At 54.2% G+C, this 18,679-nt stretch overlaps 1 protein-coding gene across 1 annotated transcript in view; it reads left to right on the top strand.

Moving 5' to 3' along the window:
- The first annotated feature begins 5,226 nt into the window (after positions 1 to 5,226).
- Positions 5,227 to 18,679, top strand: part of BRIP1 (BRCA1 interacting DNA helicase 1) — a 36,711-nt gene continuing 23,258 nt past the window's right edge. The window contains exons 1-11 of the mRNA XM_032967526.2: positions 5,227 to 5,434; positions 9,095 to 9,156; positions 11,888 to 11,985; positions 12,354 to 12,465; positions 13,248 to 13,580; positions 14,366 to 14,490; positions 15,099 to 15,269; positions 16,020 to 16,331; positions 16,668 to 16,886; positions 17,258 to 17,457; positions 18,349 to 18,481. Coding sequence (XP_032823417.2) covers positions 9,099 to 9,156; positions 11,888 to 11,985; positions 12,354 to 12,465; positions 13,248 to 13,580; positions 14,366 to 14,490; positions 15,099 to 15,269; positions 16,020 to 16,331; positions 16,668 to 16,886; positions 17,258 to 17,457; positions 18,349 to 18,481 — 1,761 coding nt within the window. The 5' untranslated portion in view covers positions 5,227 to 5,434; positions 9,095 to 9,098. The remainder of the gene's footprint in view (positions 5,435 to 9,094; positions 9,157 to 11,887; positions 11,986 to 12,353; positions 12,466 to 13,247; positions 13,581 to 14,365; positions 14,491 to 15,098; positions 15,270 to 16,019; positions 16,332 to 16,667; positions 16,887 to 17,257; positions 17,458 to 18,348; positions 18,482 to 18,679) is intronic.

Below are 18,679 nucleotides of genomic sequence, written 5' to 3'. Positions count from 1 at the left end.
TCCATAATAAAGGGTTTTTTTGGGTTAGATCGCGTAAATAATGTGTCGTTAAACCCGCCACCACCCGACACAGCCAATTAGTAAGGGTTGTCACGTAAACAGAACGTGGCCAATTCGTTATTAGGGGCCGTCCATAAATGACGTCACGCACCTAGGGGGGAGAGGGGGGTCAGACATTTGTGACGTGTGATGAGGGGGGGAGGGGGGGGTTTGAGAAATGTTAATTAAATAAGAATTGTTATAACAACACTAATGTTGATTAATTTTCATTACTAACTATTTGATTATTTAAATTTACTAAGGTCACCTTTTATATATTCCATGAAGGAGCATTTTGCTTCTCCATGGGAGAATGGAGAAGCATACATTTTGTAAATGTTTTGAATGATTGTTATCAAACATTTTGATTCTAATGATTCTACCAGGGCTTTTCATTCTGTGGAATGAATGTGATTGTATAATTGGACTCTCCGTTTTGCTTCGTTCTTCTACAAAGTTTAAAGTATTTTTTTAATAGTTATAATTACTTTTATAATTATAACAGAACTAGCTTTACTACCCGGCTTTGGATTCACCACGCCCGGCCGCTGTTGTCTCACCAGTGGCGATGGAGGCCCAGGACCGGTTAAAATAATCATCACCGGTGGTGGCCGTGAGCGGGAATCGAACTCGGGTCACTGGGTTCGTAGCGCAGTGCGCTAACCACTACACTACCGCTCCCCCCACACAACAACAACAACAACCGCCATTCGCCACTAAGTGGCGGTGACGTCACCACGACGCTTGTGCCAGGCCATGTGTACCTTGAGGCCACGTGAAGTGTCGAACGCCCGCTGGCAGGAGGTCACGGTGCAGACCCAGGTACCACGGGTCGACTGACTGAGATGACTGGCTGATGCACCACCTGTACCCCCTACTGTGCCAACCTGCTGTGCTTTAGTCACCCGGCGCTCCGCTTGTTGTTGTGAGCGTCGCTCCTCCGCCCTCCGTTGTTGTTGGAGGGCGACTGCCTCCAACTGCCCAGTAGCGTCCTTCACGAACCTCCTCCACAGAGGCCGATCTTGACACCGCTGGTACCAGTCATCGGCAAGTCCACTCAGCTCCACGTCCTCCTGTACCACATCACTCCATCTCTTCTCTAGTCCGTGCCGCGCCCGTTTAGCCCCCTCGATCCGGCCAATCAAAATCTGTTTCGGCATGCGGTGGCTGGGCATGCGGGCTACATGACCCAGCCATCGCAGCCTTGCCCGCTGGAGGAGCTCACCGATGGGACCTTGCCCAAATCTTTCAAGGATTTGTGAGCTCCTCACACAATCCAGCCTGGTTAAACCCAGGATGGATCGTAGGCAGACTAGCCTAAATGATTCTAACCGGCGAAGATGTTCCATCAGGGGGGTCCACGTTTCGCAAGCGTAGAGAAGGGAGTGAATGACCGTGGCCGAGAAGACCTGAAGCTTAGTGCGGAGCGACAGACCAGGTAGCTTCCACACAGCGTTATGCAACCGATGAAAAGATATTGCCGCTCGACTGATTCGGAGTGAGACCTCTGCTGTTAAACTGGAGCCGGTCATAAGCACACTGCCCAGGTATGGGAAACTCTCCACTCTCTCCACAACTGCCCCATCACCGATTGGGAGTTGTGGGGGTGGAGTGTCCGATGGTTCAAAATACCCAGGCAGGTGCTTAGTTTTGGTGGGGCTGATGGTAAGGCCCCACCTCTTAGTGGGACGCTCCAGTCTCAGCAGCAGCATCTCCAACTCCTCCTCTGAATGAGCAGCTATTACCAAATCATCGGCATACATAACGTGGTTGAGCAATAGGGAGCTATCCCTTGACCGCACCCGGGCATCGATCAGCCTCCCATTATATCTGTACCATTTGGAGATTCCCCTGGTACAGCTATTGAAGGCTTCACGAATTACGTGGTCAAAATAGATGTTAAATAATGTGAGAGCCAGGGGACATCCCTGTCGCACCCCAAGGTGTACAGGGAATGGCTCTGACTCCCGGCCACCTAGTTTTACCCGGGCCCGCTCATCATCATGAAGGTCCTTAATGATCGTGAGCAGAGGGTCAGGGACTCCAAAAGCACGAAGAACAACCCAGAGCCCAGGCCTACTGATGGTATCATAGGCCTTGACTAGGTCAATAAAGCAGAGATGTAGGTCTTGCTGGAATTCCCTACACCTCTGCTGTAGCAGACGGACAGAAAATATGGCATCTGTGCAGGACCGCCCTTTCCTGAAACCGCATTGGGGCTCCGCAAGTCTCTCCTCAGCGTGCCTGGCAAGGCGATGTTGAATAATCCTTGCCAGGACCTTTCCCGGCACACTGAGGAGTGAGATGCCCCTGTAGTTGTTACAGTCTGTGCGGTCCCCCTTCTTAAAGAGGGGGACCACCAGGGCATCCTTCCAATCCTGCGGAACCCGTCCAGTGGTCCAGACTGTTGTTATGATGCCATATAGGGCAGTCTGTGCACAAACGCCACCCTCCCTCAGCATTTCGCTTGGGAGATCATCTCTGCCCGCTGCCTTTCCTGGTCTCAGACTCCGGATCGCCTTCAGTACTTCCTCAACAGATGGCACTTCAGCCAGCCACTCACCGGGGGTGTCTTCTTCCAATATTTGAGGCACCGCAGCCTCAGCAGGGTCATCCTCACTTTGTGCCACGATGTTTTCCTGGCTGAGGGATTTTCCCTCCCCCAGGACCTCAGAAATGCTCAGCAAATCTGCAAACCCGTTCCTGGGGGTCGGAGATTGGATCACCGTTTTTCCCCTAATGATGGTAATAGGTGTGGTGCTGCAGGTTACTTTTTTGATGGAGTTAAATAGAGATTTGTGATCGCGGGCCACTGAGGCAGACTCCATCTCCTCAGCAACCCGCGACCACCACCCATCCTTGCAGCGCCTCACGGCTCTCCGAACCTCCGAGCGAAGGCTGCGGTAAGCCTCCTCATTCTCTGACGTGGGATTCTGTAGCCGATGACAGTGGGCCTGTCGCTTTTTCTCAACCATCCTGAACACCTCCTCTGTCAGCCAGGGTCTCTGGGGAGGTCTGGACCGCGTACCCAAAGCAGCTATTGCAGCTGCATAAGTCACAGTCCTAAACCTCGCCCATTTACCCTCAACATCAGGAGGAGTGGGGGACGATGCCAACCCCAGCCGCAGGCGATGATGAAATTCTCGCTTGCAACTTTCATCAGATAACTGAGACCAGGCTACTTTTGGTTGGAATGGGGTCCTGGGTGTACACCCACCACCGGAGCGGAAGAATGGCAGGCGCATCTTACAGATCACAAGTTGATGGTCAGAGGACAGATCAGCTCCACGGTAGGTCCTGGTGTCAAGGATATGGGCTCGCATCCGCTGGTCCGTAACTATGTAGTCCAGCAGATGTTCTTGCTTGGACCCGGCATGCATCCATGATGTTGTGTGGATGCGCCGATGCCGGAACAGCGTGTTGGTAATAACAAGCCCATGGGCTGCACAAAAATCTACTAGCCTCCTACCGTTGTTTTTGAGCTGATCTGGCCCATGCCCTCCAATCACTCCAGACCAGATGCCAGCATCATGACCATCTCGGGCATTGAAGTCACCCAACAAGATGACTCTATCCCGAGGGGCCACTTTAGCCAGCACCTGTGACAGGAAGTCATAGAAGGCATCTGACTCATCAGCTTTGCCTGCATCCCTCCACGGATGTTCGTCTTCGGTGGGGGCATAAGTAACCACGACCACCAATCCTCGCCTCCGATTGATGGGAAGGCGAGCCCAAGTAGCCTGGGGCTTACAGCTTCCCACACCTCACCGCCACGCTCCCACGCCCCCTTCATTCTTTTGTTCAAAAGAAGAGCCACACCCTGTTGTTTGACAGTCTGCTGCCCCGAGTAGAGGACTGTCCACCCCTCATGGTGGCAGGAGCCAGAACCGGTCCACCGGACCTTCTGAATGCCACAGAGATCCAGGCAGTACCGGTCCAGCTCCCGACAGAGGGGTGGCAGCCTCTCCTCCGCAGTGAGCGTTCGAACATGCCACGTGGCCAAACGAAGTGGCTTTTCGTTGTGTCTGAAGGAGCCCCAAGGGTAGAGATTCAATCTCCTGGCTCCGCCAATTGGGGTTTGGCCAGGAGACGTCATAGACGCCTGTCCCCCCGGGGCCTCCGGCACAAGCTTATTAGTTACATATTTAAGTCGTAGTTTCGTGGTAATTAATTGAAGGTTGGAGGGTTACCAGCCCCTCGCACCCGTTCAGAGCCCCTGTTTAGCCCCTGTGGTGGCTAAACGAAATTTAGCAGTCTTCTGAAATTCGTGGTTAACCAGGTCAGTGTCTATTTGCGTTGTTGGCCGACTGGTTTTACATCACGTTATTTTTCTTAGGTTTGTTGAGTTCTCATCTCTCATCTTCTTGTTGTATTTGCCTCCGTACAGTTTAACGTTCTCTATGTGCTACGTACGTGATGTCCCCCTATGTGCTCCCTCACTATTTGTTTTACACCTGATGATGATCGCTTGTGTTGCGTTCGAAACGCCGTGATTTATTATTATTTTAATATAATTTTCTTCATACCTGACTTTACCGAAAAAAACAATGAGTATATTGATTTATGCAGTCATGAAAGCTTCAATTCTATAATGATTTGAAGCATGTTTTATTTTCGAAATGGAAATATGTTTTTTTTGGGGGGGGGGGGGGCAGAGCTTTGTGACGTCATATTTGAGGGGGGTCTGATTCTTTGTGACGTCGTGTGACGAGGGGGGGAGGGGTGGTCAAAAATCGGCCAAAATAGCGTGACGTCATTTACGGACGGCCCCTTAGTTCAGCAGCACATCGGTGTGTTGGAGAGAAAATCCACAACATTTACAATCTGAGTACGACGTTATTATTTTTTAATTGTTATCTTTTAAGAATTATTTTTATAAAATCAAAGATTATCTTTTAATAATTACAAACATTTAAGTCCACGACAGAGGAATTCGAGTGAACTTAACAAGATGGCCGCCTGCTCTCAGGGACGGGGCCGCTATGGGGGTGGGGGGTGGGGACTCTGAACTAATGACGTCACGTCCCCTATCGTGCGTGTTGTTTTTTTTAACACAATAATTATTTAGATTTTAAATAACAAAAGAAAGGCAAACGGACGACGCGTTTCCTGCACTTATCCGTCTCTCTGTGTAAATACAAAAACAAAGTTTTACTTCGTTGGGTCGGGCTCTCCGGCCGTGACGTCACGGCCGCGCGTGCGCGTTTACGGTGGCGCGCGCAAACGCGAAATTCGCTCCCGCGAGCCCCTCAACTGCCCCCCCCCCCAGCTCGCCGTGCCCCCCACCACCTCGGGGCCCGGGTCTTCCATGATCTGGGAGGGGGGGATCAGCGCTGGCGAACCCGTGAGACGCCGTATCCCACGATAATCATCACCAACCACGACGATCATCGCTGTGCGTTGTTACATCGATTATGTTTGAATCGGTGATTCTGCGGTTTGTGCATGTTAAGAAAGCAACAATTGCTGATGTTATTACATCGAGGTGGTCGAAGGAGCCAGGTGATTGCGTCAGGCGTAGCTAGCGGTGTGATGATGCCTCCTTCATATGGGTCTCTTTGTGAGTCGATGGGTCTCTATGTGGGTCAATGGGTCTCTATGTGGGTCTATGGGTCTCTATGTGGGTCTATGGGTCTTTGTGGGTCTATGGGTCTCTATGTGGGTCAATGGATCTCTATGTGGGTCTATGGGTCTCTGTGGGTCTATGGGTCTCTATGTGAGTCGATGGGTCTCTATGTGGGTCAATGGATTTTTATGTGGGTCTATGGATCTCTATGTGAGTCGATGGGTCTATGTGAGTCTCTGGGTCTCTATGTGGGTCTATGGGTCTCTATGTGAGTCGATGGGTCTCTGTGGGTCTATGGGTCTCTATGTGAGTCTATGGGTGTCTATGTGAGTCGATGGGTCTCTATGTGAGTCTCTGGGTCTATGTGAGTCTCTGGGTCTCTATGTGGGTCTATGGGTCTCTATGTGAGTCGATGGGTCTCTATGTGAGTCTATGGGTCTATGTGGGTCTATGGGTCTCTATGTGGGTCAATGGGTTGGGTCTATGTGAGTCTCTGGGTCTCTGTGTGAGTCGATGGGCCTCTGTGATCAATGGGTCTCTTTGTGAGTCAGTAGGTCACGATGTGAGTGGGGTTTAGTGTGAGTCTGTGCGTCTGTCTATGGGTCTCTATGTGGGTCTATGGGTCTCTATGTGGGTCTATGGGTCTCTGTGAGTCTCTGGGTCTATGTGAGTTGATGGGTCTCTATGTGAGTTGATGGGTCTCTATGTGAGTCGATGGGTCTCTATGTGAGTCGATGGTTCTCTATGTGAGTCTCTGGGTCTCTATGCGAGTCGATGGGCCTCTGTGATCAATGGGTCTCTTTGTGAGTCAGTAGGTCACCATGTGAGTGGGGTTTAGTGTGAGTCTGTGCGTCTGTCTATGGGTCTCTATGAGTCTGGGTTTCGGTGTGGGTCGAGAAACATCGAGCTGATGGTTGATTAACCCGGATGGTTTGGAGTCGGGAGTAGCGGAGTGGTGAATCGTCGCTGCTGTGATGCCTCCTCCTTCCTCTCTGAATGGTGTGACCACAGTCTGGGTGGTATGACTACAGTCTGGGTGGTGTGACCACAGTCTGAATGGTGTGACCACAGTCTGGGTGGTGTGACCACAGTTTGGGTGGTGTGACCACAGTCTTGGTGGTGTGACCACAGTCTGGGTGGTATGACTACAGTCTGGGTGGTATGACTACAGTCTGGGTGGTGTGACCACAGTCTGGGTGGTGTGACCACAGGCTGGGTGGTGTGACCACAGTCTGGGTGGTGTGACCACAGTCTGGGTGATGTGACCACAGTCTGGGTGGTGTGACCACAGGCTGGGTGGTGTGACCACAGTCTTGGTGGTGTGACCACAGGCTGGGTGGTGTGACCACAGGCTGGGTGGTGTGACTACAGTCTGAGTGGTGTGACCACAGTCTGGGTGGTGTGACCACAGTCTGGGTGGTGTGACCACAGTCTGGGTGGTGTGACCACAGTCTGAATGGTGTGACCACAGGCTGGGTAGTGTGACCACAGTCTGGGTGGTGTGACTACAGACTGGGTGGTGTGACCACAGGCTGGGTGGTGTGACCACAGTCTGGGTGGTGTGACTACAGGCTGGGTGGTGTGACCACAGTCTGGGTGGTGTGACTACAGGCTGGGTGGTGTGACCACAGTCTGGGTGGTGTGACTACAGGCTGGGTGGTGTGACTACAGGCTGGGTGGTGTGACTACAGGCTGGGTGGTGTGACCACAGTCTCAGCACGCTGCCCCGTCGAGAGAGTTTGTAATTTCCCCTCAGTGCATCATCATGATGAACATCAGCATCTGCTTCCCCTGCCGTGGTCCGTGCAGTGTTGTTGGCACAGTAGGGGGCACGCAGCTGCTGGTGCATCAGCCAGTCATCTCAGTCGGCCAACACATGGCACCCAGGGGTGTTGACACTTCACGTGGCCTCAAAAGTGCACCTAGCCTGGCACAAGCGCCGTGGTGAGGTCACCGCCACTTCGAGGTGAACGGTGGTGTTGTTGTTGTTGGTTGTTGCAGCGGATGCGGTTCGTGGGTTTTGTGGCCACATGAGCATCAGGGCCGGGAGATTGAAGCCAGGGCATGGTGTGCATCCCCTGGGGCCTGCTTTGTGACCTCACGTTGTGAACTTCCCCTTTTGACTGTCCAGGCTTCGTCTGAGTTGACGTTTGCACCGTCTCACTTGGCACGAATGATGAGCAATGTTTTACGTATTTAGTCGTGATCAGTTTGTACAGATTCATGATGGCAAGTCGGCCGGGGGCGGTGGGGGGGGGGGGTTAAGGGGAGGCTTTGTCGAGGGGGATTCATGATTTTAGTTTTGATGACGAGTGGGGAACCCGTTGTTGTTGTTCTGTAACGGAAAATGATTGACAGCTGTCATTGCCATGTTGATCTCACTAAGCTCCTGTACTCGGAGCACATAGAGTAACATCTGCTTGTATAAGTAATAATACAATGCCAAGATAATATGGATTGTGAGGGTTTGTTTTGACATTCAATAGGATTTAAATACATTTCGGCAAAATAATTACGTTAGTAGGGGCACGGATTAAAAAGTGAGAGCGACTTTAATTAGACCTTGGGATCAGTCTTTTCTATTCGCTACTGCCATCTCGTCGGTGTCGCTATCCATTACGTATAATCACGAAATGTTTTATGGACTTCCGCCTTTAGAATTCAATGTTTATTCATTGCACGGAAAAAAAAATTAAGAACTTGTCGCCGGTTTCCCAGCTGTAGTTTCTGTGGCAACGGCCCCAGCAGTCACGAACGGCAGCAGAGTTGGTGCTGGGGCGGTGGACTGGAGCCCAGCCAGCAGCCAGCCGGCCAGGAAACTCGAGGCATAGATTCTTGTTCAGAGTAGTTGGATTTATTTGATTGAATATAAGCACTTGTCACGCTTCACCGTGCTGTGTTATGGCAGAGGGTAGGAAGCGTTGGCGAGGCGTGGTGATTGGGATCAACCGCTTTGGCCGTGACCATCAGTCACGCACAGACAGCAAAGGATCTTTGTGCCAAACATAAACTGCTTTTGCTGCTGTACACCACCGTCTCGAACGGATCATCTTATCTTCACGCGATTTGTAAAGTGCCTTGTTTGTAATGGTGTCGATGAGGTGAATGAAATAGGTGAGAAGAAGTAATGGGGGAAAATCTGCGATGATGATGCGTGAATTTGGTGAAAGCGAAATTGATGACGGTGACGATAAATGGATCGAATTAAATGGGTTAATGAGTGGTAGCTGTATAATGAGAATGTGAATAGGGAACAGTAACGGTGGTGGTGGTGGTGGTTATGACGGGGAGATTATAGGAGGGTCGTAGGGTGAGCTATGGAACAATGAGTGCGTTTGGAGTGAGGAGCGAAAACTAGTGATGAAAGGTGACTGCTTAATGTGGAGGGGACAGGGGAAGTTTGTTCCAGTGGCCATGATGGGGAGCGCCGTGATCTTGGATCGCCATCGTTGTGCATGTTGCTGCGCTTGCTTGTGCCTTGCCTTGCAGCGATATGATCAGCCCGGAGGGCAGCGTGCCCAAAGCACGGTGGGACTCGCAAGCGAAGCCCCGTGAGTTCAAGTTGCCGCGCAGGGGCCGAGTCGGCTCATCGTCACCTCCGTCACCTCCATCGTCACCTCCGTCGCGGCTGCGCGGACCGCGCAATGCAACGCCACTTTGTGGGATGTCAAACAGCGGTGGATGTCCCACGGGAAGACAGCCCCCCCCCCCCCCCCCCCCCGTCATGGGAACGTGGAGCGCCGACACCAACAGAGCTGAGCACTTCTCTTTGCTCATTTGAGCAGCCTGGGGAGAGTTGCCAATTGGCCCGGGCTAGCTCACACTGTGGAAGTGTAGTGTACTGTACATGTACAGCCAATTGGCCAGTCCACTTCTTAATGAGGGCCTCCGCATGCCGGGCCGGTCGTGAGGGCTATTTGATCTGCTTCACCATGCTGGTCGCTATAAGTTGGTGAAGGCGGGGAACATAGACGCGGGAGCATAGACTTACAGTACAACAATGGAATTGGATGTTTGCGTGTCTCTCTCCCCGCGGTCGCGTGGATTTTATCCCTCCACATTTATAAACACGCGTTGAGAGTTCTGCGGTTGCTTTAAATAGCCACGTGATGATGAGCCACCCTGCTGAGCAGCTACCGTTTGTGATGGGCCAGGTGGCTTGTGAGAAAGAGTTACACAGCTCAATGGGGCCTTACCTGGTTAAATAAAAAATAGTTTAGTTTAGAATTAGTAGCACTCCTCTCTGCTACTCGCCACATAGCGCAGCTGCTTATTTAATCAGAATCTTTATTTAGACTTTCAGGAGGAATCCGATGAGCTATGAAGCTCTTTTTCACAGATGTCCAGTCGTGGCACGGGGTGGGCGAGTTACAACGACAACAACACAAAAGAAACCCGCTCGGAGCGCACAGTATAGGGACGCGAAGCAAGCCACTAAAAAATAAAGTATACAAGTAACAAATTCTTGCCGACTTTTCAACACTAAATGCAAGCAAAGGCACGGCATCAAAATGCACAGTGACAGCCCCCACCCCAGCACTATCCAAGCTCAACGCTGCTCAGCGTCCGACATCTGATGAATATGGCGGGGGGGCGGGGCCCGCGCGTTGTGGATGATTTGCTCATGTGAACACAAACAAACAAAAGATCATAATAAAGGTTTTTGGGTTAGATCGCGTTTATTTATAAATGTGTCGTAACCCTCCACCACCCGACACGGCCAATCAGCAAAGAAAAGTGTCACGTTGACAAAAGACAAATAATTCACTACTTCAGCCCACCGGTGTGTTGAAGAGTTAATCCACATTTACAGTTTGAGTACGACGTTTTGCTGGTAAATACATCCAGCATCATCGGGCAATTCGCCAGAATGGTAAAGCCCTCGCTTGCTCCCGGTTTTATATAGAGCAGAAGAGTGACGTCATCACTTAACTCATCAGGTGCAGTGATTAGAGGCGGAGGGGGGGGTAATGTAATTATATAATCGATTAGTAATCAGTCATTGGTTATGATTAGTAATGAGTTGTAGATTAGTAATTCTTTAAATCAAAATGTAATGTGTATTATTTAATAATACGCTTCCAGGCCGCACTGAGCCGGTAGCTGTCAGAGCGATTAAAGTTATTCTTGTTCCTCTCAATTTCAATGGATTCTCTAATTAGTCTTTGCCAGTAATAATTAGTTTTATACACCACTGCAACATTGTCAAAATCAATTGAGTGTCCTTGTTGACAAGCATGTTCTGCCACTGCCGACAGTTGTGTTTGAGATAATTTAATATTTCTCTGATGTTCTTTTAGTCTTACGCTGATGTTACGTCCCGTCTGCCCAATGTAGCAGCTGCCACATGAACAATTAATCCGATATACACCTTCTGTTGATAGTTTAGGTAATGCGTCTTTAGTGCAAGATACTAGTTTTTGAATTTTGTGTACTGTACCAAATCTTACTGTAATGTTTTGCTTTTGCAAAACGCGGGCTAATTTGTCAGTTACTCCTGAGATATATGGAATTTTTATTGTTTTAACAATCTGGTCGCTTTCAGTAGTATTGCTTTGCGATCGTGATTTGGCATTCAGTGCTCTGTTAATTTGAGCATTATTGTAGCCATTCTGTCGTAGTGCGTCTTAAATAATACACATTACATTTTGATTTAAAGAATTACTAATCTACAACTCATTACTAATCATAACCAATGACTGATTACTAATCGATTATATAATTACATTACCCCCCCCTCCGCCTCTAATCACTGCACCTGATGAGTTAAGTGATGACGTCACTCTTCTGCTCTATATAAAACCGGGAGCAAGCGAGGGCTTTACCATTCTGGCGAATTGCCCGATGATGCTGGAAGTATTTACCAGCGAAACGTCGTACTCAAACTGTAAATGTGGATTAACTCTTCAACACACCGGTGGGCTGAAGTAGTGAATTATTTGTCTTTTGTCAACGTGACACTTTTCTTTGCTGATTGGCCGTGTCGGGTGGTGGAGGGTTACGACACATTTATAAATAAACGCGATCTAACCCAAAAACCTTTATTATGAATAATATTGGTCGCGAAAGCCTACGTGTTAAACTGAAACAAAAGATCGTACAGGTCCTTGCGGGATGCTTGATTACGACGACAACGATGCTTTTACTTGCGGGGTTTAATCTTGTTTATTCACTTTCACGAGGCTCGATTTCCTTCTGCTCGAAGATGCGGTTGTTGAAGAGAGCGTCCTGCGGTTGTGCGTGGCGTCTGTAACGGCGACGCATCGCGACATTTATCCACAGAGGCCGTGGCGATGGCAGCGAATGTCTACACGATCGGCGGCACCAGGGTGGAGTTCCCGTGCGTGCCGTACCCTTCGCAAGTGTCGCTCATGAACGCCGTGCGTAAACAATCGCTCACCGCACTCCTCACCGCTCGTTAATCACTCTCTCTCAGCACTCTCTCTCGCCGCTCTCTCTCCGCTACTCTCTCATTCCCCTCTCCGCACCCTTTCTACCGTACCATTACCGAGCGTCACCCATGAATGCCGTGCTTACCCAGTCCCTCGCCCGCCACTCTTACCACCCGCTAATCGCTCTCTCACCTCTCTCTCTCACCGCTTTCTCTCACTGCTCTCTCCTCACTCTCTCTACCGTGCCATTCCCCGGTGTCATGCAGGAGCGCTGGACGTAAGCAGTTCCTCGCCACTCTCACCACTCGCTAATCGCTCTCTCACCGCTCTCTCTCTCTCTCTGTGTGCGAGAGCAGATCATGAGTGGCCTCAACGGTAAGGAGCACTGCCTGCTGGAGAGCCCAACCGGCAGCGGAAAGAGCCTGGCTCTGCTCTGCTCCACGCTGGCCTGGCAGAAGCACCAGTACGGTACGGGATCCGTTTTGTTTGTTGTCCTTCCCCTAGCGCCTCCGATTAGCACGGTTGGCTACGTACTGTGCGAAAGAAGTTCAACGTACACGCGTACGAACAGATGAGCGTAGCGCTTTAGAATTGCCAATGCGCGCGCGCGATCATGCAACCCCTAAGGTGACCACCGCAGTTGCGTAAATGATCTCGCGAGCTCCCCTCGGGATGTGCCGCGTACCCCCGTGTGGAACACGCACCGAAGGCTGGGAACCGCTGCGCACGCAAATCAACGCAGTGACCTGCGCGAGTGCGCGGACCCCGAGCGGGTGTTTGTCTCAAACTAAACGATTTTTTTATTGTACCCCTCTGAGCTGTGTTGCTTTTTTTCCGGAAGCGACCTGGCTATCACAAATGATCAGCTCAGCGAGGTGGCTTATCGACACGTGGAAATTTATCGCAGCCAAAGACTCTAAACGCGTGGTGACGTTGATTCTAAATGTGGAGGGAAACACCGGAGGACCTGGAGAAAAATCCACGCGACCACGGGGAGAGAGAGAGAGAGACGCGCAAACTCCAAATATACAGCAGCAGGAGTCAGGGTCGGGATCGAACCCACGACCTCCTGCACACCAGGCGAGGTAGTTAACATCTCATAGCCACCGTGATGATGATGAGAGAGAGACACAAACTCCAAATATACAGCAGCAGCAGCAGGCGTCAGGGCCGGGATCGAACCCACGACCTCCTGTACACCAGGCGAGGTAGTTAACATCTCCTGTCCACCGTGGCGCCCCTTCTCACAGAGAAACTGGCGAACGGAGACTCGGAGAAGGCTCCCGGAGAGGACAAGAGCTGCAAGGGGTCCGCGCCCCCCCAAACCCCCGCCCCGTGCGGTGGGGGGCCCTGCGACTGCTCCTGCCACTCGGCCCCCGGCGCCCAGGCGGGCGCTGCCCCCTCCGCTGCCCCCTCCGCTGCCGAGGCCGAGCCCGGGAGCCGCTCCCCGTACTTCGGCACGAGCTGCCGTGCGCGCGAGGCCGCCCTCCCGGGCAACGGCGGCTCCCCCGTCTCCTCGACTCTGACCCCCCCCGTGACCCCGGCGGTGGGCTCCCCCCTCGCGTCGCCGTACTTCCTGTCAGGTGGGTGGGGCCGTGTCTCCCCGTCCGTGCGTCAAGGGAAGACACGAACACACGAACCACACGCAAGACGCGAGACGCACGAACAACGGCTCGACTCGAGTGGTACCGCGCTGCGTGTATCACTGACCGTCCGACGCCGGCTCGAAGCTTCGTTGCCCCGTTCCGAGACGCCTGCACGTTGCAGGGTTTCGGTCCCCATCACCGCCTAATCCCGGAACGCGCGAGCGGGTTCAGCGTTCATTTTATTTAGAGAGCCATTTAGATAATTTTATCAAAAGTATTCACCAAAACATGAACTCGAACTCTAAACCTCGACTCCTAACTCGAACCATATCCTTCACCTCCGATGAGCACGGTTGGCTACGTAACGTCGCGAAAGACGTTAAAGTTACATACGTACGTACATACATTTACCGTATCATTAATCCTGCATGTAATGATAACTCGCTCTCCCCGACTCTCTCCCCTTCCTCTGACTATGAACCCTACCCTTATCCCTTTTCGTGGGGCCCTGTCTGGTTTGGGGCAGCGGGGGGGGGGGGGTCTCCGCGTCTCCGCTCCCCAACTCTCTACCCCCCCTGCTTTTTATAACCAGTTTAGTTTTATGTTGACGGTGTGTGTACGCGCGCATCACAACGTGATGTCACGAAGCCGGGCATTTCCCCGATAATTTTTTTTTTTCAAAGCCATGTCATTCAGATTTTAACGCAAATTCGAACTCCCAACAATATCATCGCGCTAACCCTGCCACCACCGTCCTGCCCCCACCCGTGTTTGTGTCCCAGCGGCCCCGGGGATGAGTCGCCCTGGCAAGCGGGGGTCTCCCGCGGACGGCGGTGACAAAGGGGATGACGATGATTTCCAGGTGGAGAAACGGCGGAACAGGACCCCCCACGGCAAGGCGCTGGTGGTACGGCCCGGTCACGCGTGGCTTCGGCGTTACCGCAAATGCAACGGTCGGGGTTAGGAGTCGTCTGGGTTCGGGTTATGGGCAAAGTTCAGCTTAGAAAGAGTGTTAGGACCAGGGTTAAGGTTAAGTATTCGGATTAAGATTACGGTTTTACTCAGTCTTTATTAAGAGTTAGAATTGGGTGCCTCGGTGGCTGGATATTAACTCCATTGCCTGGTATACAGGAGGTCTTGGGTTAAATCCTGACCCTGACGCCTGCTGCTGTATATTTGGAGTTTGCGTCTCTTTCTCTCTCTCTCTCTCTCTCTCCCCTTGGTCACGTGGATTTTTCTCTGGGTCCTCCGGTTTTCCCCTCCACGTTTAGAATCGACATCACCACGCGTTTAGAGTATTTGGCTGTGATAAATATCCACGCGATAAGCCCCCACTTCGTTGAGCTAGCATTTGTGTCAGGGTTGGGATCAAACCCACAACTTCCTGCATAGCAGGCGAGGGAGTTAACATCTCCTAGCCACCGCGGCTCCCTTCGCTGTGGCAACTCGTGCTGGGTAATAGGTGTTGGACGTGAGCCTGCTGGTCGGGTGACGTCGTTGTTTCTTGGTCAGCAGATGAAAAGAGGCATTCCCAAGGGCGTGCATTACGAGGACGACAGTGGTGGTGTTAGCGATGATGGCGCTGGTGGTGCTGGTGACAAGGCAGGCGGTGTTGGTCGCCCGAGGCCTCTCGTCACCCTGAAACAGAACGGTCAAATCCCCGCGTGGAGCCCCGTCGGCAACGCCGTGAGTGCTCTCACAAACGTTCGCTGACGTCACCGTGGTCATCACCCGTCACCTGTCACCCGTCACCCATCACCTGTCACCCGTCACTATCACCCGTTACCTGTCACCCGTCACCCGTCACCCGTTACCTGTCACCTGTCACCTGTCACCCTTTACCCGTAACCTGTCACCCGTCACTATCACCATCGTCATCGTCAGACGCGCACCGCACACCGTCGCCTCTCAGCCCGGTTAGCTACGTACGGTGTGAAAGAAGTTCAGCATGCATACATCTCCACCGCCGTCGTGACAACCACAGTTACTGTGACGTCGACCGTTAAAACTGTCGTCACCGCCACTTCCATTACCACAGTCACCCTGCGTGTGTGTGTGAGTGTTCACGTGGGGAGTGGTGGTGCAGCGGTTAGCGCGCTGCGTTATTAACCCGGTGACCCGGGTTCCATTCCCGCTCACGGCCAACAGCAGTGACGATTATCTGAACGGGCCATGGGCTTGCCCTAGGTCGACTCAGCCTCAAAATGATTACCTGGTGCGGTGTGTAGTAAACATCGCCACTGGGGAGACAAAGGCGGTCGGGCGTGGTGCTGGCCACACACCTCCTCGTGCGCCGTTCCGGCCTTCACAGGTGCTCGCTAGCAGCACTTGCCCCAACAGTCTAGTCAAAGCTACACGGGGGGTCTTTGTCTTTGTGTGTGCGTGGGCACACGCGCTCCATGCCCCCCCCCCCCGCCCCCCCCACACCGCTCGCAGCCGTGCGGCGCCGCCTGCTGCGGCTGCGGCTCGCCGGGAGCGCCGGCGGGGGCCCCGGGGTCGAGCGGCCGCTGCGGCGGCCCGGAGGGCGGCGGGGTCGTGCGGCGACCGACGCGGCCGCCCAAGATCTTCTTCGGCACACGCACGCACCGGCAGATCACGCAGGTGGCGCGCGAGCTGCGGCGCACGGCGTACGCGGGCGTGCGCATGACGGTGCTGTCGAGCCGCGAGCACACGTGCGTGCACCCCGTCGTGGCGGCCTTGCCGCACGGACGCAATGAGGCCTGCAGGGAGCTGCTGGACAACAAGGACGTGAGCGGCCGTGGGCGGGGGGTGGGGGCGGGGGGTGGGGGCGGGGGTGGGGGCGGGGGGTGGGGGCGTGGGGGAGTTGGGGGGGGGTGGGGGAGTTGGAGGGAGGGGTTTGAGTACGTTCAACTTCTTTCGCACTGCACCTAGCCAACCGTGCTGATTGTGGCTGAATAAGGCCTGCATGTGACCTGATCCTGCATGCGACCTGATCCTGCATGCGACCTGATCCTGCATGTGACCTGATCCTGCATGAGCCTGTGGTGCGTCTATAGATGACGAGATGCTGTGAGAATCCCTTTCTGCTGCACTCACTCCTACCTGGTGCCCCAACCCGCGCAGGGTGCCACGTGCTTGTTCTTCCGCAACGTCTACAAGCTGGGATGCCAGGCGGCGCTGCCGTCGCTGGGGCTGGCGTCCGCGTGGGACGTGGAGGACCTGGTGAGGGCTGGCCGGCGCGTCGGGGCCTGCCCGTACTTCTCCGCTCGCGAGCTCATGGAGGAGGCCGACATCGTCTTCTGCCCCTACAACTACCTCATCGACCCGCAGATACGGCAGAGCGTGAGTCGCAGGGGCAATTCGAGACCTGCTCTTGTATTTTGCTCACTCGCAGGGGGTTTACAACAGATCTGTGTGTGTGTGTGTGTGACTCTTTGTGAGGCGGATTGGGCGTTGTGCTGGCCACCCACCCACTCGTGTACCCGTGCCGGCCTTCGTAGGTGCTGCTCGTTTACAGCACATGCCTCCCCTGGGTCGACTCAGCCTCACCTCGTGCGGTGTGTAGTAAACATCGCCACTGGGGAGACAAAGGCGGCCGGGCGTGGTGCTGGCCACCCACCCCCTCGTGTGCCGTGCCGGCCTTCAAAGGCGCTCGCTGACAGCACTTGCCCCACCCCCGTCACCCCCGTCACCCCCCTCACCCACGCGAGCAGATGGAGATTAGCGTGCGGGACCAGGTGGTGGTGCTGGACGAGGCTCACAACATGGAGGACGCCGCGCGCGAGGCCGCCAGCGCCAGCGTGCCGCAGGGTGCACTTCGCCGTGCCCGCGACGAGGCCGGCTCCCTCGCCGCCGCCGGGGTGCGGCCTGACGAGCACACGCGGCTCCAGGCCGTGTGCATCAGCCTGGACCGGTGCGCACACGCACACACACACACACGCACACACACGCACGCACGCACACGCACACACGCACACACACACGCACGCGCACACGCGCACACGCACATGCACACACGCACGCACGCACGCACACACGCACGCACACACGCACGCACGCACACACACACACGCACACACGCACACACGCACACACACACACGCACACACGCACGCACACACGCACACACGCACACGCACACACGCACGCACGCACGCACGCACACACACACGCACACACGCACACACACACACACACGCACGCACACACGCGCCGCCACCGCCGCTGGGTCGCTCGCCCCGGGTCAGACACCCGGATCACCACCCGGGTCACCAGCAGGGTCACCCACCAAGGTCACCAACCCGTTGGTCGTCCACCAAGGTCACCCACCAAGGTCACCGATCCGGGGTCACCCACCAAGGTCACCCGCCCGGGTCACCCATCTCGGTCACCACCTGGGTCACGATCCGGGGTCACCACCTCGGCGCAGGCGGGTTGGGCGAGTCAGGCTGGTCACCTTGGATCATTTGAGTCAGCTGGGCCAACCGGGTCAGTCGGGACGACCCGGTCGGCCTGGTCAGCTGGCTTACGGCAAACACCGGCGGTGAATATCCGAACCAGTCCTTGGCCTCCCCTATGTCGACTCGGTTATAAACGAGTACCTGGCGCACTGTGCACACATCACGGGGAGACGAAGACTGGCCGGGGGCCACCCTCCCCCCCCCCCACCCGTGTGCCTTGCCGGCCTAAACAGGTGCTCGCTAACAGCACTTGCCCACCGAGCAGTGTGTTAAAGGCCGTACGGGGATGGTGAGGGCGTGGTGAGGGAACGATCTCCCCCTCGGTTTCGTCCCCCGTCTCGCAGGTGGATGACGCAGAGCACTCACCTGTTGAAACACCACGACTTTGAGATGGACTGCCTTAAGCTGAGCGGCCGCGAGATGCTGGAGGTGCTGCACGCCTGGGGCGTCACCGCTCACACCTTCCCCGAGCTCAAGGTGCCCCCTTCCCCCAGCACCTCGCGCTGCGCGGCGACGGCGAAGGGACCTGCCGTTCTGTCCTCACGTGACGTGCGGTGCTCTTCGTGACGCGCCGATTTGGGTGTTGCGATAGGACACGGGCGAGATTTGGGTGCGTGCGAGATGCGCGCGCGTGTGTGTGACGCGTGTGTGTGTGTGTGACGTGTGTGTGACGTG

This window comes from Petromyzon marinus, chromosome 38 (genome assembly GCF_048934315.1).
Source record: "Petromyzon marinus isolate PM22_M1 ecotype Great Lakes invasive population chromosome 38, UKy_Petmar_22M1.pri1.0, whole genome shotgun sequence".
Taxonomy (NCBI): Eukaryota; Metazoa; Chordata; class Hyperoartia; order Petromyzontiformes; family Petromyzontidae; genus Petromyzon; species Petromyzon marinus.
The sequence above is the reverse complement of the archived record's forward strand: the minus strand, read 5'-3'. Positions and strand labels throughout refer to the sequence as shown.